The sequence below is a fragment of the Mustela nigripes genome, chromosome 10 (assembly GCF_022355385.1).
Source record: "Mustela nigripes isolate SB6536 chromosome 10, MUSNIG.SB6536, whole genome shotgun sequence".
Lineage (NCBI taxonomy): Eukaryota > Metazoa > Chordata > Mammalia > Carnivora > Mustelidae > Mustela > Mustela nigripes.
The window spans coordinates 63,887,215-63,910,608 of NC_081566.1; the positions used below are offsets into that span (position 1 = coordinate 63,887,215).

General features: G+C 39.0%; 2 protein-coding genes across 2 annotated transcripts; both read right to left on the reverse strand.

The window, feature by feature from the left end:
- Window positions 1-6,092: 6,092 nt before the first annotated feature.
- Window positions 6,093-7,031, reverse strand: LOC132026251 (olfactory receptor 10R2-like). Its single transcript, XM_059414162.1, has one exon. It carries the CDS (start codon window positions 7,029-7,031, stop codon window positions 6,093-6,095), a length of 939 nt encoding a protein of 312 aa, XP_059270145.1.
- A 6,866-nt stretch (window positions 7,032-13,897) lies between these two features.
- LOC132026252 (olfactory receptor 10K1) lies at window positions 13,898-14,839 on the reverse strand. The gene has a single exon (XM_059414163.1). It carries the CDS (start codon window positions 14,837-14,839, stop codon window positions 13,898-13,900), a length of 942 nt encoding a protein of 313 aa, XP_059270146.1.
- Between the last annotated feature and the right edge of the window lie 8,555 nt (window positions 14,840-23,394).

A 23,394-nucleotide genomic window follows, 5' to 3' on the forward strand; every position in this document is an offset into this window, starting at 1 on the left:
AAACGACTTTAATCCAGTATTTATAAACATGTCCTAGAATTCAACAATTAAAAAGCAGTCTTATTAAAATGGGCAAAAGACTAGAACAATTTTCTAAAAAGACATATGAATGAGCAATAAGAAAACGAAAAAAGCATTCAACACAATTGATATCAGGATAATACAAAGTAAAACTAAACGAGATGCTACTTACCCCACTAGAATGACTAATATATTTAGGAAACAAAAACGAAAACAAAAACGAAACAAAACACCTGGCAGTACTGAAAGTTGAAGAGAATATGAGGCAACCAGTGGGAGTATCGTGTGGCACAACTGCTTTGAAAAACACTGGGCAGCATCTTATAAAATTAAATATATATATATATATATATATATATATATATATATATATATAAATGTATTTAAATATGTATTTAAATATGTATTTAAATATATACACCCAGACATAAGAGAGAGGTATAACAGCAATTGTCCACAAAAGAACTTTACAAAATATGTTCAAGGCAGGTTTATTCATAATAGCCAATTAGAATCAACAACCCAAATGTCTATCAACAGATAAATGGGTAAGTATATTTTTACATATTCATACAAGGGAAGTCGATGCAGCAATGAAAAAATAGAGTGCCATGATTTTATTTTCAACAATAAAAAAGAAGGAAATCCTGTGATTTGCAGCAACGTGGATAGAACTTGAGGTCATTATGCTCAACAAAACAAGTCAGACAGGGAAAGATAGGTATGTATGACCTCACTTATATATGGAATCTCAGAGAGCCGAAATCAGCCTCAGAGAGTATAATGGTGGTTGCCAAGGGGGAGGGCAGGGGGGTTGGGAGATGTTGGTCAAAGGGCACATAGTTGTAGTGGTAAGATGAGTAAGTTCTGGGGTCTAAGGTAAAGCATGACGACCTTCGTTAACAACACTGTTGTGTTATATACTTGAAAGTGGCCAAGAGAGTAGATCTTAAATGTTCTCACCACATACACACAAAAGGTAATTTGTAAGGAGTTGAAGTTGTTAGCTGATCTGACTGTGATGATTACTTCACAATATACACGTGTGTATCATTGTTACGTCGCACACTGTTATCTCACACAATGCTATATGCCATTATATGTTAATAAATCCAGAAAAGAGAAATCAATACTGTGTTGTCTCAAGGCAGGAAGGAGCTGGAAAGTGGCACAGAGTAAGATTTAGGGTGATAGAACTGTTTTATTTTGTGATTGCTGTGATGGGTAAGTAGGTGAATGTATTTGCAAAAACTCACTAATAACTTACACTTAAAATACTTGACTTTCATTTATGCAAATCATTTCTCAATTTAAAAATAAGTTAAGGGAAAAAGTGAATGCAAAAGGGAAGTTAAAATCTCCATGACCACGTTTTTAAGAATTGAATCAACAAAATATACTCAAGAAACTCAAAATACGGTATTAAAAACTGGGAAGGAGCACTCAGTAGAAAAGACATGAGAACAAGAAGAAAAAATAACTCTCAGTGGCAAGAACCTAAAATCCAATTCGCCGACCTGAGAACATCAAAACCAGGAAGCTTATGGTCTCTGGGAATGGCTGGATAATTTCTGGTGACCACTCAAGAGGAGCTCCAACTACAAGGCTAGCAGTGTAGTGGTGTGGCCCAGTCTCCCCTCTGGGTGTGCGGATAAACCAGTCTCACCCAGATGAACTCAGAAATGATCACACTCAGATCACCCACAAAGTTATGACAAGGGAAAACCCAGAAGAACAACACCCCTGTTGGAATTAATGGTGTGCCTGTGTAGTGACAGTGATAAGCATATGTTCCTCCACATAAAGGTTTAATGCCCCGTGGGGACTGTACTATGGGTGGGGAGGCTCCAGGGCTATGTGAGCACCTTACCATAAGTAACTCTCTTTCCCACAGCTACCCACACCCAAACATTGACTGATGTAAGTTCATAAAGTTCTGGCCATCTTGGCCCAAGGCAGGGCCCCTCTGAATGGTCATTGTACTATGGATCTCACCCCCTGGGCAGCTGATGCTGCCCCTGGGAGTCCCTTCAGCATGATCATCTTCTCTGCCCAGGGTAACTGTGAATCCCATGCATTTACTAATAAACATCCTACATGCCACATCCTTTCAGAGTGGGCTTCCTGGAGAGCTCACCTGGAAAGACCCTGGTAGATTCATCCGTAAAACAGATGGAAATTCCTACCCAATATTTCAGAATAAGCTGAATAGAATTAAAGAAGTCATAGAATGTGCCAAACACTAGCAAAGATCAGAATTTAAAAGTTGTGAGTGATTAGAGGAAGGGACGTCTTAGAAACCAAAAGGATAGATCAGAAAGCAGCTCGAAATGAACCAAAAACCACTTCATAAATGAAGTCTAAACTTGGGAGAGCATATGCCTAAATAAACATGGTGGACAAGGCCATCAATGGATAAAGCAGATATGAAAGAGGAAGAACTAGAAAAAGGATGAAGATGATTCTGGAGAATGCATCCTCTAGATTTCTGTCCTTATAAAGCCTGAAGCGAGCCAAGCAGTGAGGCATGCCATGAGAAGACACAAGGGTTGTTTCTGTTGGAGAAAGAAGAGAGAGTGATGAGATGTTAGTGACATTCCAGGTGTGAGCTATTTAGGTTGACTCCCTGAAAGTTCGTTGCTGTGCAGATCATGATTTTTACATTTTTCTAGCAGTGACTTCTGCTTCCATAAAAAGTGAACATGACACACTGGTTTTTCATGAATGAAATATGTTTTATATGGAGGTATTAGCAATAATATTTTCTGTTCTCTCCATTTTTATATTTCCTCTGAAAATATTTTGTTCTTACATCTTGACCTCCATGTTTCACGTTCAAGCCTTCTTTAAATGCCTGGCAAGCCTTGGATGTTCAAATATATTCTGAACTCTGGGACTGAAAAGCTTGCTAGAAGCTCTCTCCATGGATGTTCCTAGGACTGGTGGGCTCTCTGTAGGAGGAAAGTCAGGCAGAGCAAAGTTGTTCATTTTGTTGAGGTGACTCCTAATTTCCAGTCACCTCTGGCAGAAAGAGATGGTCCTGTTTCCCTTCTGGAGCCCAAGGTCCAGAAGGTCCAGAAGGGAGAGGCCAGTGTGCTGTGGGCACACTCACACGCACACTCACCCCTGCTGCAAGTACAGCTCCTGCTGACCCACCTGCTCTGGAAAGGAAACCCCCAGGCTCACCCCACATGGAACAAATGGAAAACAACCCTATCACACGACAGTCTGTGGGCTGGTCTCTGATGTCTGTCTTACCAGTTTGTGATGAGATGCAAAGCAGTGAGGGAATGTTATAGAACGTAACATTACTGAGACATCCCATCAGCGCACACACACCTTTTGCACAGAGAACAGGATGTCAGATATTTCTTCCTTCTGTTTCTCTAATACTTTCTTTATTTATATTTTAATATATATTTATATTTTAATTTAAATTTTAGGCAGTGAACATACAGTGCAATATTGGTTTCTGAAGTAGAACCCAGCGACTCATCATTTGGGCACAACCCCTAGTGATCATCACAGCAGGTGCCGTCCTTCATGCCTCTCCCCCATCTAGCCCACCCTGTCTCCCCTCCCCTCTGCCAACCCTCAGGTTGTTCTCCATCCTTGGCAGTCTCCGACGGCTTGTTTCCCCTCTCCTCTTTCTCTTTTCCCCCTCCTCACGTCCGCCTGTTTTCTTTCTTAACTTCCACATATGAGTGAGATCATATGGTATTTGTCTTTCTCTGACTGACTATTTCACTTAGCATTTTTATTGTCTTTTACCAAAGTATCGGCTTGTGGGGAAATGGGCAAAGAATAGAAAAGAAAAGGAAAGAAATCGGTCCTTCCTGCAGGTGATCAGAGCAGTACCGATTGAGAAGCTGGGCTCCTCCCTGAGACACTAACCAATCTTGCTCATTTCCACCACACTGGGCAGGCTCGAGTGTGAGGAGGATGTGCAGACGCAGTTCTCTCCCGGGACCCGGTTTGTTTCCGGTGGGTTTCCCACCTTGTGCAGGTTTCCCACTTTTCAGCTTTGTCCCTTCTGCTTAGAATCATTTTTCTTTTCCCTTTATAATTTTTTCTATCCTTCCTGTGTCTTATCCTCTCCTAGTTGCTTCTTGATGAGAGCTTTTGTGTTTACTATGTTAGTGGGTTTCAGAATAAAATGCATCTGTGGAATCCCCAAAAAGTTTACTTAACTTTAAAAGATAGATTTCATAACAAAATTCACAAGTCGTTATTCCTAGAAATATAATTGTGAAGTACTTGAAATGAGTACAATGAAACAATGACATGTACACACAAAACAGATCATGATCTCTCATAGTAAGATGGCTTAATTACAAAATCCAGAAGATATCCATACTATGATATTATTTTAATCTAAATAAAAATATTTCATAGGGAAAAATTTGGGAAAACATTAAAATGCATGAATTCTAAAAACAGAACTTGTACCAGTCACATTCTGTCACTAACACACACACACACACACACACACAATAAATAAATAACAGAAGTTATTTAAATATTAGCAAGGAAATATCTATCATAAATAAATATCTGTTCCTAAAAAATATTTGGGCAATAAGTGACAATTGCAAACATGTTAGGAAGGAAATAAAAAAGGACAGAATGAATTAATGGAAATGGCCCATGCTGTGCTTACAAAGATATTTAGTGCTTTAAGTGTCTTAATTATTTAATGACTAAGAGTGAAAATAATATAAAAAGCCTCAATCCAAAACCTGAAAAATGGGAGATAAAAATAGAAAGAGAGGTAATCACTTTAAAATTTGAGAGCATTATTGATGATTATACAGTTGAATTTGAAAATCTAAATAAATTTAACAAGCGAGTGCAGTTACATTTCACCTGGAAATGGAGTCACGTGTGAAACATGAACTTCAGTTTGAGTCATGAGGCTTCAAAGAGAATATTGATATGCTGTGCTATGTTCAGATGACCGTACACCAGAAGACAGAGTGTCTGAAATTCAGGTCCTGCAGGTAATGGGTAAAGTCCTAATTGTCATAATCACCTCAAAGATATGTGAGTCAAGATTGGAGTCAGTATATGACATGAAAGACAGAAAACGTGAAAATTGTAGAAAGGCAAGTGTCCACTGCAACAAGGGGAAAACCACAAGTACCAGGTCAGCACAGGACAGGTTCCCTGGGAGGTACTGTGGAACGACCTTCTGTACAGGGGACATGTGGGACAAGATGGCAATCAGAATCATTGGGTAGCTCCCTCTCCTTAACGAATTTAATGTGGAATGCCATGGAGACCTCTCCTGCTTATTTTTTCCACTCATTTATGTAGCGTATCTTCTAGGTTGTGTAGCAAGTGGTTCAGAGGGGTAGTCAGAAAAAGCACCTAGAAATACCATTTTCAGAGAAATGGAAGAAGAAAAGATCCTTGCCAAGATGCCCCAAACCTTTGTTAATATGAGCTTCCACTCTGTGCCGCTGTATATTTTACACGTGCTTTCTTTCATCTTATTCATTAGATACAAATAAAATCCCTGGGAATTAGAAAAGGAAAATTATACTATCTTTATTTTCCATATTTTGAAATTTAGATTCAGAGAACAGTTGTGGCTTTCTTAACATCATGGCTTAACCAGTGTTGGGCTGAAACCTTCTAATTCCTAGTGCAGTAAATGATTTCCCCATCATGTCATGCCCCAACGTCTAAGCCAGCTTCAGACTCAAGCACCTCCTTTTAAGCTGGACATAACCTTAAACAAAGAGAACCATCAGAGCTTTGCGACAAACAAGCCAAAGAAAGAGCAAGAGATAAAGGTTTTTAAGAGACTTTTGAGAACTATAAGTCATGAGGAGGAGGGCTAACCTCTAGGGTCCGATGCTGTGCTATCTCCTTGGATCTTTACAAGAACCTTGAGAGGAACGTATTACCATGCCTGCTTTAAGAAGAGAAGGTTTAGACCTTGAAACATCAAACAACTTGTCTGAGGCCACATACTTACATGGACAGATATTACCAGAAACTGTTATGGACTAAACATGTAGAGACACACTTGGCCAAAATGTATGTGCACCAATGAAAACATTCTATCAAGTCTTAAGAGAAACCCCAGTCTTCCCAATCATTTTCCGAATAGCCAGCTGTACATCTTTGTTCCTAAGGCTGTATACCATAGGGTTCAACAGTGGGGTAATGATAGTATAGGTCACTGTCACCAGCCTGTCTTTGCCTGATGAATATTTGGCTGAGGGCCGAAGATAGACAGAGGAAGCACATCCGTAGTGGACAATGACCACAATAAGATGGGAGGCACAGGTGGAGAAGGCTTTCCGTTTGCCCTCAGCAGATGGGATCTTCAGGATGGTATGGACAATGAAGCCATAAGAAATACAGATGAAGATCAAGGGTACAAGAAGCACCAAGACTCCGCAGATGAAGATGACCAGCTCATGGATGTAGGTTTCAGCACAGGCAAGACGGATAACTGGTGAGATGTCACAAAAGTAGTGGTTGACTTTGTTGGGGCCACAGAAAGGGAGGTTGAAGACCAAAGTTGTTACCACCAGAGATATTAGGAAGCCACTAACAATACAGCTTGCTGCCAGCTGTCCACACACCCTCCAGTTCATGAGAACAGGGTAGCGCAAAGGCTGGCAGATGGCAGTGTAGCGGTCATAACCCATAACTCCCAGAAGCAGGCAATTGGTTATAGCAAAGCCGAGGAAAAAGAACATCTGTGTGGCACAGCCCGTGAAGGAGAGTGTCCTGAGGACAGAGAGCAGGTTGATAAGCATCTTGGGCAGGATAACAATTGTGTAGAAGACTTCAGAGGTTGAAAGGACACAGAGAAAAAAGTACATGGGTGTGTGAAGGCTGCGGTCCAGGTGGATGACAGAGATGATGGTGAAGTTTCCACTCAGGATGATCAAATAGAGGCAGAGAAAAAGCACAAAGAGAACAGGCTGCAATTCACCAAAGCTAGAGAAACCCAGCAATAGGAACTCAGTGACCTGGGAAGAATTGGCCATGGAGAAGATGCTGCGGCACAAAGCCATTGTGATCAGGTCCAGGGACCCCTGGGATGGAGGAATCAGAGAGACTTATCCTTCATAAGATAGCCAGCACCAGTCTGGTATGATTGGGAAATAAAGAGAAAAAAAGCATTATAGATTAACCAAAAATTTTCCTAAATTAATATGTATCCACAGTGCTGTTTCTCTGCAAGTGATTTTATCAGTGAGTCTGGGGTTAGTGTTCACGTTGAAGGCACAGTATTTGTTGACATAAAACCAGTCCTTTAATCCCGCCCCCCACTCCACTCTTGCAGACTTATGTTCTCTCTACTTAATTATTTGGTAATCTAAGATTCAAAAGAAACCTTATGTTAATTATGATTTTCCACGTTCATAGTTTTATCCATATTGCTGATACATATATTCCATAAGCTATAACGCCAGTGTCTGAGGATCTGCCTCTTACCTGCTTTCAATACATTCATCATCTAGGGAAACATCCTTGATCTGTCTTTGTGCCACTGGCTTCTGAAGAGTACAACTCCTTTTCTTTACTGACCGTTGGCCCCATTTCCATGCAGTCATTCATGAAAGGTTAATTTGGCTTAGAACTACTCCCTCTGTCTTAGAACTAGTTTGATGATTCCTCTGCCCTCCCTTATAGGACAGTAAGCCTGACTTCTCTTGTGGAAAACCCATGGCTGGAAGAATTTAGTTTTGATTCCACATTAGCTGGTTGCCCATTGGGTTTCATGTCTTATCCTTGATACACTCGACTTGGAGACTCAACAGACCGTCTTTCCCAGGATCTGTCTCTGAATTGCTGAGTAGGCAAGCTCACATACTTTCCCTAATGTTTCTGGTAAGTTATTGTTTCTAGTGATAGATTATATGTATTTTAATCAAGATCATTCTTGTCCTCTTCCAACCCTTCTCCAGATCTATTCCTTCACAAGGATTCTGTGTCTCAGTCAACAGATCCAAAATCCTCCCCATCACATAAATTCCTGAGACATCTTTAAACACATGATTTTTCTCATCCTCAATCTATTTTTGATCTGCAATACTTTTAGGATCATTTCTTCTTTTCTGTATGAAGTTAGTTCTTGTCTGGACTATTCCAAGGGCATGACCAACAGACTGGCTGGATTGTATTTTGTTCTACTCTAAGGCATTCTCCTTTGTGCCCTCAGAGTTGTCTTCTTACAGGACAAATCTTAACCCTGTTAACAAACCCAAATGACCCTTAATTATCTGCAAACTTAAAGCAATTATACTCTGTGTCTCATATTTTCCCAAATATAACTTTGCACACATAACTGCCACTACATATTCTTCCACACATGCTTGAGTGTTGGGAAACTTTGAAGAACCATGTCATTTTTTGTCCTACCTTCTAATCTGAAAATCATCTAAGCTTTGTTTGCAGTTGCTGTTTTTTTCTTCTTTTAATGCGTCTTTCTTTAAATTTAATTTAAATTACTCAAAGTAACAGGTACACTTTGACTCCTTCCTACAACTTCTTCATTGTACCTTATTATCACTTTCTTTTGGCTTCCTTAGCCGCTGCTATGACCTCAGCTGTCACTAACATTATGTGGTTGTCTTTGACTTCACAACGTTTCAATAACCAGACATTCAGTGTCTAGTACACACGGGTGCTTGAAAGCTTGCTGCTTTAACATTTTAGGATAGAAAAAAATATATATATATATCTCCAGTGTCATTTTCTAAATGCAGAGACAAAAGAGTCATTAAAAATTACTGCTTTTCCAATTATCATGTGGTTTCTGGCATTATCTCAACTAGGAAAACTTTTCAATTTTAATTTAAATAGCACTTTGTTAGTCTTAAAGGCCATTGCAAATAACAAAGTGCTATCATTGTTTGCTCTTTTGCTTAAACAAAAGTATAAAAAATTTTAAAATGGAACAAAATCAGGAGCTTTCATTCCTACTTTGGTTTCATTGAATTGCCCATCTGTGGACCTTGTAAGTAAGAAACACACACTATGGTCTTGACCTGAACAAAGTCTCCTCTGGCGCTCTTCCTGAGATTCCATCTTCAACTTTCCAGTGTCCTGGTCCCCATCCTTTGAGTTTGCTCTTTCATAGGACCATCTCCAGAAAGAGCAGTGACCTGTCACCCAGGGAGGATTGGGGTTTGTGTGGAAAGAAAGAAAGAAAGTTCATGTTATTGGGTGACCCTCCCCCACTGCACTCACAAGACATCACCTACTTTTTCAGAATCATCCTTGGAACTGATGAAGGCATTGAAATTTGAAAATAAATTCCCTATTAAAAACAATAACCGCCCTCCCCCCCAAAAAAAACCATCAAAAACTTTTGTCTTTTCTTAACCTGGCTGAGGATGCTGCATAAAATATTTGGTGAATAGAAGAGCTTGGAAGGGAAGAATCTACAGATTCAGAGAAAAGCTTAGGGGAAATGAGGACGGGGGAAAAGTAAGAAGGAAAATTGGGTAATTTAATTGTCTTCCGAACAAGTGGAAAAGTGAACTGATTTCTCATTACCTTGCTCAATGATCTCAGCCGTGCAAGTGAAACCAGTTTCTTAAGCTGGTTAAAAAGACAGCTAATTCTTCACCCCCAATTCCCTTTACAACCTCCTCCTCTAAATCTCCATCACATGGGAATTAACTGAAATACTTTCAGTTGTCTTGTGCTTTATCTTTTAAGACTTTATGCTGATAGAGGGCATGTGTGAGAGACAAAGAGACCGAGAGAGAGACAGAGAGAGGGAGAAGAAGAGAGGGAGGGAGAAAGGACGAAGGAGAGAAAGAGAGACAAAGGGGGAGAGAGAGAAAAGAGAGAGGGAGAGAGACAAACACAGAGAGGGACAGAGAGAGAAAGAGAGAGCGAGCAAGAAGGATTTCTCAGTTTCTAATACTCTCTGGCCTTCATCTGGCGCTCACATATCGGTCACATTTTTTTTTTTTTTTTTTTTTTTTTTTTTAGGACACCAGTTATTGAACTTTACCTAATCTGTACAGGGAGATTTTGTTGTTTCTACCATATTTAACATTTAATATATTTCAAGATTGTTTCTTGTGCCTTTATCAAAATACTCAGCCTGCTGTGTCCAAATTATGTTTTCCTGATTTTCTCCCCAGTACACTTGAAAAACTCAGGAACAAAGACCATACCTTATTTCCTATGTATCCTCAAAACTTAACTAATATTTAAATTATAAGTGCTTGATGAATAAATACATTCAATAGCCCATTAATGAATTAATAAGGATCCCAATTAATTCCTTTTATAGCAGATGGGCTCCCTGGGCACCACCACGTTCTCCTAAGTGAGAACACTGCTTATGTTCTCTGTCATTCCATGTTCTTTATAAATTTCATTTTCTTCCTTTCTGTTTAATTTTTATTTTTTTTAAAGGGGGAGGGGGAGAGAGAGAGAGAGAGAGTGAGAGAGAATCTTAAGTAGACTCCCTGGTAGGTGGGGACCCTGACCCAGGATTCAATTCCACAACTTTGAATCATGACATAAGCCAAAATCAAGAGTCAGAGTCTTAAATTACTGAGCCACCGAGGTGCCCGACACTTCCTTTCTTTCTAAATCTAGTGCTATACCCCTCCTATGAAACAATCAACCTGAGTCTGTGGCCCTGCCTTCTTCTTGACCTCCATCTCTAGCCTCACAGTTTTCACCATCCAGTTGTCTTTTCTGACATTTTATCACATTTCACATTACTGATCAGGAGGGGAAAGTAGGTCACTGACTCATGAGAAAACTCGATTTAAATTTGGACATACAAGGAATGATGAAATTGTCACTATTCTTCCAAGACTAATCAAAGTCCTTAAATAAAAATTTTGCAGTCCTTCAAATCAAGGCTAGTGCCTGGTGACATGCCGGCCTCTTCATTCTCAGACACTTCCTTGAATCTTCCATGAGGTTTTCTAGGTGAAACTTGCAAAATTGTCTTCCCTGTCATAATGTACTAGAGTTCTTCTCTGGTTTTCCATCAACCGTCTGAACCAATATAAGGAAACTGTACGACTCCACAGAAAGTATCACCTGTGCCTCTTCTCCATGGGTGGCTTAGCTCATGCCTCAATGAGCGTCACCAAGGGTGTTTTTCCTTTCTGCACTGGCATGGCCTCAATGCCTTGTTGGTAATTGAGATCCCCTCCTCCACCGGGAGCTAATTACCGCATGGTGCCCAGTGCTTGTCCGTAATTTCCCCAGTTAGCAGGTGGAATGATAGTAATACACTAAGAGAATTTGTTGGTCAGAGAGAAGGCCGTTTTTAATACACCATGGTCATTAGTTGGTTTCCTCTTCAAAATTCTCTGGGGACTTACTAGGAAGCTGAACGTTTTCTGGGCCCCATTTGTTAAAACAAACATCAATGGAGTTTGAGTTTCCCTACCTAATGACTCTAAATTTTCATTCTCCGGTTGGAGGAAAATGTAGATTTTGCAGTCTCATTTTTGACACCCGTAGGAGGGGAAGAAAGGGACGAACAAAGGACAGACTACTAGAACGTCCGAGGCAGCACAAGTGTTTCAGACTCATGGGAAACATCCTCGTTCCTAGAGTGTACTGTGAGCATGATTAGTATCTGTTCAATCAACAAATAAACAAGGTAAATTTGGGTCATGGAGAAAAATATGGGGGTGCCCTGGTGGAGGTAGGTTTTAGCTTAGATGTCTCCTTTGATAGAATGTCCTCCTATTTTCAGATTGAGTATTATTCCCTCTCCCAGTGAGTCCAGACACTTGGGCTGGAAATAGGACAAATGCTAGACATTGAGGGAAATGATAGAGAAGGACTAAAAATACAGAGATGGGAAATTATGCCCATGACTCACAAACCAAACAAGGGAGGAATCTGGATACTTGACAGTTTAATATTCAGACCAGGAGTATTAATGAACAGCAAAAGACAGTAATAAAAAAATACTTTTTTAATGTTAATAACTACAATTCACAATGAAATCAGAATAGACATGAATTTTACATCCCCTCTCCAAAAACACAGGTGCAATCTTTGTAAGAGAGAAGCTGTAAGATGTTTACAAGGAAACACACTAATAATGGATAACATTTATAAACATAGCAGGAAGAAAAATATCTCTAAGAAGTTAGTAGGGCTGAGCAATGAATAGGGAAGTATATCAGAGAAGTATCTATTGGAACTGGTGTTCTAATGAAAGAGTACACATCTTCTTATCAAGGCACGCGAAGTATGTATGAATATTGGCTGTGTATTGAGTCACAATAAAAATTTCAACCAAGGTCACAAAGTGGCAAGAATATAAACAATATTCCCAATGACAGTGTGATGAACTATCCAATGACTAAGAGATAAAAACGGCTTTTCCAACTGAGAATTTAAAAATCTATGAAATAATTGTTGAGTCAAAAGGAAATACAAACCAAAGTGAAATGAGTTCCAGGAAATAATATAAATTACATTCCATGTAGCAGAACATGTGGATTAAATTTAAAACAGAGATGAGAGGAAATTTCATGGCTTAGTTATATATATTACATATATTATTAACACATATGTATATGCATATGATTTAAAAAATGGAAGTACATGGACATTGGGGATGGTATGTGCTTTGGTGAGAGCTGTGAAGTGTGTAAACCTGGTGATTCACAGACCTGTACCCCTGGGGATAAAAATATATGTTTATAAAAAATAAAAAATTAAAAAAAATGGAAGTACATAGAAAGCATCAGAAACTTAAATGAACAACAAATTAAAGAAAAATTCAAAGCAAAAAATAATACAAATAAAACACAAATAAATACAAATAATACAAATAACAATAGTTGAATAATACAAACAAAATTAAAAACAGTGGTATGGGGAAAAAAAAACCCACTGAAATGTATGTGTTCATTCACATATATATTAAGTTCTTTGACAACAGTAGACAAAACAAATTATCACTATATAACCCAAGGGAAAAAAGTAAACACAAACATACATAGTACAAAATGGACCAGGAAATAAGCATTTCTAAGAAATTTTTAAATATCAGAATATTTTGTACAAATTTTATTAAGAATTTTGAGAATTTAGATGAAATAATTTTGTAGAACCCTAAATTCCATATATGATCCACTAAAAAGAAAAGTGACTATAGGGGTCGTTTTTCTTAGAAGAAGTAAAGAATATTACCACAGGGTCATGCCTCAGAAGAGATACTGTGCCTGCATAATTTCACAGAATCGCAACAAATCTTCAAACACGGATGATCTCAGCCCACCATACAATAACAACTTCTTCAAGATACAGAGAAAAACCCATTTGAATCTTTAACTCGCATAGTGTTAAAAAATCTTGTGGATATGTCAATACAATACAAAAAAACTTAAATGTTTAGAAAAAAATAACACAACTGAATGAAAAAATTGAAAATGAAGCTTAAAGATGATGACAAATTCAGAGTCATAATAATCAACAATTTGACTGCATAAAGTGAAATATTTACTTGTAACAAAAGCACAATTAAAGATATTAGAAAAGAAACAATTGGAATATTTCCCCCAAATTATCAAAATATCAGGGAACTGGGGTGCTCAGTCAGTTGAGTGCTTGACTCTTGGTCTCAGATTAGGTAATGATCTCAGGATTGTGGGGTCAAGCCCCATGTCAGACTCCAGGCTCAGGATGGAGTCTGCCTGTCCTTCTCCCTCTGCTTCTCCTCTCTCTCTCAAATGAATAAGTGAAACTGTGAAAAATTATTGAAATATTAATAAACACTTATGACAAGTTGAAAGATAAAATAACTAAACTCTAAAGTTGGAAATTGATATAGGCATACAGTTGATAAAATAAAAGGCACATAATTCACTGAATAGTTAAAATAAAATTTTAATGAATTAATTTAGTGAATAGGATATGAAGTCTGGCCCATTACCCTTCGAAGGGCTGACTTGAACTCCGTATTCCTCAGACTGTAAATCATTGGATTGAACAGTGGAGTGAGGATGGTGTAGGACACAGATATGAGGGTGTCCTGACTTGACGAATAGCTGGACTTGGGCCTTAAGTAGATGAAAGAGGCACAGCCATAATGCACAGTTACCACAATGAGATGGGAGGCACAGGTGGAGAAGGCCTTGTACCTGCCGGTGGAGGATGGGATCTTCAAAATGGCAGAAATGATGCGGATGTAAGAGACCAAGATAAGTAGCAGGGGAATGACCAAGACGAATACACCAATCATGAAAATGACCAACTGACTGAGGCGGGAGTGGTGGGATGCCACCTTGAGGACAGGGGCGATGTCACAGAAGAAATGATGGAGCTGGTTGGAGGAACGGAAGGGCAAGTGAAATACCAGGAAGGTGACAACCTGTGCAATAGTAAAGCCACAGGCACAGGCAGCGCCCACTAGTCCCACACACACCCGGGGTCCCATGAGCTCCGTGTAGCGCAGAGGGTTACAGATGGCCACGTAGCGGTCATAGCCCATGGCTGCCAGCAGGAAGGAGTGAGAACAGCCAAGGAAGAGGAAGGTGAACATCTGGATGGCACAGCCCAGGAAGGAGATGGTCTTCTTCTGGGCCAGCAGGTCCACCAGCATCTTGGGTACAATGACGAATGTGTAGCAGGTCTCAGAGCAGGAGAGGACGGCAAGGAAGAAGTACATGGGGGTGTGAAGGGCTCTGTCCAGCACGATGGTGGAAATGATGATGGCATTGGTGCCCAGGGTGAACAGGTAGATGGGCAGGAAGGCTATGAAGAGCAGCCGCTGCAGCCCAGCCAGAGAAGAGAAGCCAAGGAAGACGAACTCCCTCACCAGGGTCTCATTGCCCTGCTCCATGCAGAGCGCCTCCAAAGAGGAGAGTCAGGGACAGCGACAGAGGCCAGGATCCAGGAAGGAGAGTAGAAATGTGTGGGAAAAGCAGCACAAACTCTGTAGGCAGGCAAGACCTTCATTCCCCCTTGGAAAGGTCTGCCAAGAAAAGAATTAAGGCTAAATATACAACCGAGGATTGGACAGCCACTTAGGAGACTTCTCTGAGACTAAGACCATGGTATCTCTCTAGCCAAGGATTAAGGATCTGTCTCACTGGTTTTACTTGTATCTTACTTAGGGATTTCTTGCTCCCTATCACCCCCAGGAAACTAGCTCTCCAAAAGTGAAGAAACGTGTTTAATTTTAGCAATCTGAGCATGATCAGGTCATGGAATGAAGGAATGAGTTGAGTTTGTACACAGCATGTGAACCCCAGTTTGTCCCACCATAAAATGGGAAGGGGGAGGAAGAATCCCCAGCAAATATGTGCAGAGAATTGTGTTTGTGGACGACTTCTTACATGCTAGGGTATGTGGTAAGAACATTGTATACTTAACGTCAATTATTTATTACACCAATCTATGGCAATAACCGAAACAATAAGGGAAAAAAAAAAAAACAGCTTTGGTGTTATTTCTGACAGACTGACTAATGAGTAATTAGCACATTCCTGGAGGCTCCACGCTGGGATCCTGTCAAGAGTGGAACAGAAGGCAATACTGGTTTAAAGAAAAATGCCCCCTATTCTAGGAAAAGAAGAGTCACCAGGGTGGTAGAAAGAGATTCATTACTTGAGGTCTTTGTAGTTCATCTCCCTTTTCCCATTTTCTGTGCTTCAGAAAAACTCAGAGAACAGTTTTCCAAAAATGGCTCAGAGCTTGTCACAGAACATGAGAAAGAATGGGACAATTGGTCAGTTTTCCAGGTGCCTGTGCTGTGTCATAAATCAGACTTTATGTTTTTATATACTGTTATGCCAACACGATTATTATATCCACAATATAAGATACTTTTTGAATATTCTACTTCTAAATGCAGTCTGCAAGCTGTTAGAAAGGATTGTTTTTAAGTTAACTAACATCAGATATAAGATGTATCCAATATGTAAGATATATCTCATAACTAATATCAGATATAAGGTAACTAATATCAGATCATTTTCATGGGTGTATTTCCCAATTGTCTGAGAGTAGGAAGTGAAGAAAGTGTTCCCTGTAAGCAAAATCACCTGGGCTCTATTTATCAGATGCATCCAGTTTTTATTTACACTTTTTGATATATTTATATACTTAGGCATCAATTTCTGTTGAGGAATCATTTGCATCTGCTACCAGAATTTGAGGTTTGGGGTTCTTCTAGACAATAGTAAACGCTAGATTTCTAGATTCTCAGGTAAATGATGATAAACTCCTATTTATCCCTAGAACTTGGGATAATAAATTTTCATTCTTTCTTACTTGCTAGAGACTGGTCCTAAACTTAAATAGATAAAATTATTCACTTATTTGAAGTTAATAAGGGGATATTCACATTGACTGGTATGACCGCTCTTTAACAAATAACAGGGCTTTGTCATTCCGTAACTGTCAAGATAGTTCTGTTAAATATAAAGTACATATTTACCATGTCTATCCCCATTATATAAATATATATGTGTACAATAGCTGTATGTTTTCTATATTTAGAAATAAGAAATTCAATGAGACAGTGTGCATACATACACCCTCACCAGGACAAAGGGATTTCTGTATTTCAAGACAATGAGGCAAATCTATATTTATACACATTGCTTATCCTTGTCTTGGCACTTTCCAAATATTTTTCTTGGTTTCCATTCACCTAATGCATGTCCAATTCCCACCATATCCTAATTCCACTGAGTATATCATATGGATTAGGCCACAGAGGCTAAAATTCTCTCAATTCTGAAGGAATACCTGTATCTCCCCAAATCCAGAACTACTGTGTAAATGATTTGTCACTCAGACCCATGAAACAACTGATTTCAGTTATGTGGACATTTTTCTTACATACTATTAATATTACCCCACCATCTAAATGGATTGTGTTATTGATATATTTGCCCTTTTGTGATATATGGGAACCCAGAAACACAGTCCATCTGGGGAAGCAGCGCTCATCTGCTCCAGATAACATCAGAGACCACTACAGTCTGATAAATCTGTACCCTGAATAGAAAGATACAAGAGCAGAGAAATGAAAAGATCTTCCAGCCAAATACACACAAGCTATAAAAGTCAAGTAAAAGATCCCTCTGTGTGACATGAGAAGAACTCTATGTTAAGTAGTTTTGAGTAACTTTGACCAAGACACTTCATTTAAGACACACATAAAGTAAGGATATTCCATCACCTTACTTTAAAACTAAGGGGCTAGGGTAAGCAACAAGTGTTATAATTTGACCAGAGGCATGGAAAAGTACTTAAGCAGAAGTTCCTTGAGCATTACCTTGCAGAAGGAGTTTTGCTTAGGGTGAGAGTTTAGACCCCAAGAGTCTTTTCAACTCAGGCAGTCCTAGATTCTCTAAATGATGATCCCTGAAGTGCCCTTATATTTGAGAACCTATGGAGGACATTCAGGTTACAATCCTAGGACATGACATTTGCATATACTATTTTTCTCATTCCTTAGATACCCCACTGAGATATAATATAATCCGGATTTAAATAGTATCTTGGCATAGGAGGGTCCTGGGTACCTCCAAAAGGGGGCAAATCTACATGTTTTTCAAATTCAAAACTTTTGAGATACCCAGATTTTTTTAAGAAAGATTTTATTTATTTATTTGACAGAGAGAGAGATCATAAGCAGGCAGAGAGGCAGGCAGAGAGAGAGGAAGAAGCAGGCTCCCCACTGAACAGAGATCCGGATGCGGGGCTCGATGCCAGGATCCTGAGATCAGGACCTGAGCTGAAGGCAGAGGCTTTAACCCACTGAGCTACCCAGGCACCCCAGAGATACCCAGATGTTTTCTTAAGGAAAACATCAATCAATAAACCAAGACAAATTACATAGACAGCAACAGAGAGCAAAGAAGTAAAATTTTTATCTTCTTCAATAAACTCAAAGCACCTGAACTTATCCTATTAAAATGGAGTCTGAGCATTAGATTTCAGTTATAGCTAAAAAGAGACTTCGATGAGTACACGGCAGAGAGAGAAGTGGCAATTCAGGATCTGTTTCTTTTAATCCATGAGTCAACCAGTCACAAAGAAGAGAAAAGAAAATCTAGCTGGGAACCAAACTGACCTAGGCTGATCATTGTGAAAATTCATAGAACTCTACTAGGGAGCACACCTAATCAATCTCAGGACCTCGAGTTAAAAGTAGCCCCTGATTCTCCTTCTCACTTACGGAAACTGCCCTCGGTGATCTCCTTGAGGAGCTTTATGTTCACAAGCTCTACCCATCACTCAGGTTCACACCGCACAGAGCCCAAGGCTACATCGATATTCCTGTTGTCCTATCAGCACCAACGTCACTCTCCTCCTTTCAGTTCAGACAGAAGGAGCTATTCAGTATCTGGGACCCTTGACAAGTAGATTCTAAGCCAAAGATTGGAAACTGAAGAAATGACACCAGAAGAGAGTGAATCTGCCCTGAATAGAAGCTCTCATCTCCATCAATAGAGCAAGCCTCTGCCACCCATCAGGACCCTGGGTCAAACTCACTGTCTGTAGAAGCTCTGGTGACCAGCATGCAGTGTGGTTATTAGAAGCATGTCCTTGATTGTTGGACTCTTGAGGCTCTACTACTGGAGATGTTGTCTTGGGGTTAATTAGATATCAAGTCTATTTTGGAGAATTAATGTCACCATGTTCTCAAAGGTAGCATTTTCTGTGGAACCTGGGGAGAAGGAGCCAGCAGCATAATTAGCCTGAGTCTACAATGGAGTCAAAGGAGGACTTAATTACAAATTCATCTTCTCAGGTTCTTGTCCAAAGACATTTTCATTAGGGACCTTGGGATACTCTGACAAAACCTGAATTTTAACACGCATCCTCAGTCTAGTGAGTTCTTTCATTCAATTGCTTGCTGCCTACAAATGCTTTTTTAGTAGAGTAACTAAGCAATAAAGTTCTCCCTTTTATCCAAGCAAGTCCAAAATGAGTATAAATCCAGTTCAAATCCCAGCATGAATCATGAAGGCAACCGATAGTCACATTTCTGAAGTCTACATGGAAGAATAAGACAATTTTGAAAAAGATGGTTCATACCGAGGCTCACTCTTCCCAAGAGTAAGGTGGCTCAGTAGTAACAAAGAGCACGCTGTGGGAGCAAAGAGAGATAAATAGTACAGACAGACAGACAGAGAGGAGAGCTCAGAAATGCATCTGTGCATTTTTGGCAACAGAAATGACCTCACATGTCAGGAAGAAAACCATGATTGTTTAGTGAATAATACTGGGAAAAGGGCTCCTTCTTTGGACCTCACCACTCAAAGGAGGTGTCCTGGTAGAATAAAGACATTTCTTCCTGAAGGCTCAGTAGGAGCACTGAGTGTGTGACCATTCCTGATTAAGCCCTTTGGGTCTACTCCGTCTTCCAAGTAAGGTGCTGTGCCCACTCCCCAGCACCAACCATGTGTGAGTCTGGGAATCAGTGGGAGAGGAGTTGGACACCCCTCCTTCCATTACACCCTGAATGACTGACACATACAGGGTTGAGTTATACAGTTCAGAGGCATTATTTCTTAAGAGTGTTGCCTCTGACAGGAAACACAAAACTGGAAATTGAGGTTTGCCTTTGGCCTTTTCAGTCTACTTTGTTCTACTGTACAGGTGATCTGCAGGCAAAATGGGTCTTGTTACACTAGCTAGAGTAATTGTTCCTTTTTTTTTTTCTTTTGGTGATTGCTACAGTGTTGATTTTACTTTTCTGAAAACATGTCCTTGATATAAAAATTTAAATTCAGCTTATAGATGTGTAAGTTACAGACAGATTGTTTTGTGAGTATCCTTTAGCATGAGGAACACAGCTAAATCTTTCAGTGAATATGCAGACTTTTGAAAGGTACATTTATTCTAAGCTTTTAGGTTTTTAGTTCCAGAGTCTACATATCATTTGTTTTCCATCTAAGGATATTGACTTTCCTGATGACAGAGCCAATACATTTTTCCTCCCTTTAAAATTTTTAATTTATTTTCATCTTTTATTTTGAAATGTTTTCCAACTTTGCAATATTGTACATATTTAAGACCTACAACATGATGTTTGATATATGTATGTATTGTGAAATGATTACGACAATATGACTATTTATTTATATCACATCACCTAGTTATGATCTGTGTGTGAGGGAAGAACACTTGTGATCAACAACCTCAACAAATTTGAAGTATATAATACAGACTTATTAACTATAGCTGCCATGCTATACATTAAACCTCCAGGACTTATCCAAACTTTGTAACCAACATTTGTTCCCCTTGTTACTCCTGAGTGTCATCACTACATTTCCCCTTCCTTCAGTCCCCTAAATTGGCCGTCACCAATTTAGTCTCTGCTTTTATGAATTTGACTTTTTCAGATCACATCATGATTATCATCATTAATGATCACCACAATGATCAATGATCACCACAACATTATGTGGTGTGTGTATGTGTGTGTGTGTGTCTTTTTTCATTCAACACAATTTCCTCCAGATTCATCCTGTTGTCAGAAATGGGAGAATCTCCTTTCTCATGGAAGAATAATATTTTACTTTACACAAATACTTTTATACCCTATTTGTTAAGAGTTTTAATCATGAATGGAAATGGAACTTTGTCAAATGTTCCTTCTGTATTTTTTTTCTGATTGTGATTTTTTTTTCTCACGTTTTTTTACTCTGTTCTACCACATTGATTGATGTTGATATGTTGATCTGTCCTTGAATCTCATGGATAAGTCTCACTTGATCATAATATGTAATAATTTTAGCGTGTCAAAATCTAGCCAATAGGATCCGACAATACTTTAAAAGGATTATTCATCTTGCCCAGGTGAGATGTATTCGTGGGATGCAAGGGCAGTTCAACATTTGCAAATCAACCAACATTATAGAGCACATTAAAAAAAGAAAAGAAAAGAATCATATAATTCTCTCAATTGATGCAGAAAAAGCATTTGACAGAATACAACATCCTTTCCTGATTAAATTTCTTCAAAGTACTGGGATAGAGGGAACATACCTCAATATCATAAGAGCTATCTATCAAAATCCCACAGCAAATATCATTCTCAATGGGGAAAAAAATGAGCGCTTTTCCCTTAAGATCAGGAACATGACAGGAATGCCCACTCTCATCATTATTGTTCATCAAAGTACTGGAAGTCCTAGCCTCAGCAATCAGACAACAAAAAGAAATAAAAAGCATTTAAACAGGCAAAGAAGAAGTCAAACTCTCTCTCTTTGCACATGGCATGATACTTTATGTGGAAAAGCCAAAAGATTCCACCCCAAGTTATTAGAACACATACAGCAATTCAGCAACATGGCAGAATACAAAATCAATGCACAGAAATCAGTTGCATTTCTATACACTCACCATATAACTGAAGAAAAAGAAATTAAGGAATCAATTCTATTTATAATAGTTCCCCAAACCATAAGATACCTAGGAATAAACCTAACCAAAGAGGTAAAAGATCTATACTCTAGAAATTGCAGAACAATTATGAAAGAAATGGTGGAAGACATAAAGAGATGGAAAAACATTCCATGCTCATGGAATAGAAGAATAACATTGTTAAAAAGCTATGCTGTCCTAAGCTATCTATACTTTCAATGCAATCACTGTCAAAATAACACTGACATTTTTCACAGAGCTGAAACAAACAATCTTAAATTTGTATGGAACCAGAAGAAAACCTAAATTTTCAGGGTAAAGTTGAAAAAGAAAGCTAAAACTGGGGGTTTCATAATGCCTGACTTCAAGCTACATTACAAAGCTGTGATCATCAAGACAGCATGGCATTGGCACAAAAACAGACACATAGATCAATGGAACAGGATAGAGAGCCCAGAAATGGACCCTCAACTCTATGGTCAATTAATCTTTGACAAGGAAGGAAAGAACATCCAGTGGAAGAAAGACAATCTCTTCAATAAAATGTGCTGGGTAAATTGAACAGCTGTATACAGAAGACTGAAACTAAACCATTCTCTTCTACCATACAGAAAGATAAACTCAAAATGGATGAAAGACCTCAATGTGAGACACAAATCCATCAAAATCATGAAGGAGAACATAGGCAGTAACCTCTTCAACATTGGCCAAAGCAATTTCTTTCAAGACACATCTTTGAATACAAGGGAAACAAAAGCAAGAATGAATTTTTGGGACTTCATCAAGATAAAAAGCTTTGGCACAGCAAAGGAAACAGTCACCAAAACTAAGAGGCAAGCCACAGAATGGGAGAAGATATTTGTAGATGACATTTCAGATAAAAGGCTAGTATCCAAAATCTATAAAGAATTTATCAAACTCAACACTCCCAAAACAAACAATCCAGTCAAGAAATGGGCAGAAAACATGAACAGACACTTCTCTAACGATACAAATGGCTAACAGATACCTGAAAAAATGTTCAGTTGCACGAGCCACCAGGGAAATTCAAATCAAAACCACAATGAGATAGCACCTTACACCAATTAAAAAGGAAAAAAAATTAACAAGACAGTAAGCAGCAAATCTTGGTGAGGATGTGGAGAAAGGAGAACCCTCTTATACTGTTGTTGAGAATGAAATCTGGTACAGCCACTCTGGAAAACTGTAAGGAGGTTCCTCAAAAAGTTAAAAATAGAGCTACACTACAACCCAGAAATTGCACTACTTGGTATTTACACCAAAAATGCAGTCATAGTGAAAAGAAGGGGCACGTTCAATGTTCATAGCAACAATGTCCACAATAGCCAGACTCTGGAAGGAGCTGAGATGTCCTTCAACAGAAGAATGGGTAAAGAGGATGTGGTACATATAGTCAATGGAATATGATTCAGCCATCAGAAAAGATGAATACCCACCATTTGCACCAACATGGATGGAACTAGAGGGGATTATGCTAAGTGAAATAAGTCAAGTAGAGAAAGACAATTATCATATGGTTTCACTCATATGTGGAATATAAGGGATAGCATGGAGGACCACAGAGGAGGGGAGGGAAAATTGAACTGAAAGAAATCAGAGAGGGAGACAAACCATGATAGGCTGGACTCCAGGAAACACACTGAGACTTAAAGAGGGGAAGGTGGTAAAGAAATGGGATAACCAAGTGCAGGCTATAAAGTAGGGTACATGTTGTGATGAGCACTGGGTATTATGCAAATAATGAATCATTGAACACTACATCAAAAACTAATGTACTATATGGTGATGAACTGAACATAATAAAAGAAAAATAATTTCAGTGTGTCATTGTATTCATTTTCCCAGCATTTTGCTTATCAGTGATATTGACCTATGGTATTGCTGTGCTGTCCTTGGCTTTGGTGTTAGGGTATTGTTACCCTCATGATATGAGTTTGAAAATCTTCCTGTTCTTCTTCCTCCTCTCCTTCCTCCTCTCCCTCC

Coding starts and splice junctions, on each gene's coding strand:
- LOC132026251 (XM_059414162.1), bottom strand. CDS start 7,031: ATGGCCAATTCTTCCCAGGTCACTGAGTTCCTATTGCTGGGTTTCTCT.
- LOC132026252 (XM_059414163.1), bottom strand. CDS start 14,839: ATGGAGCAGGGCAATGAGACCCTGGTGAGGGAGTTCGTCTTCCTTGGC.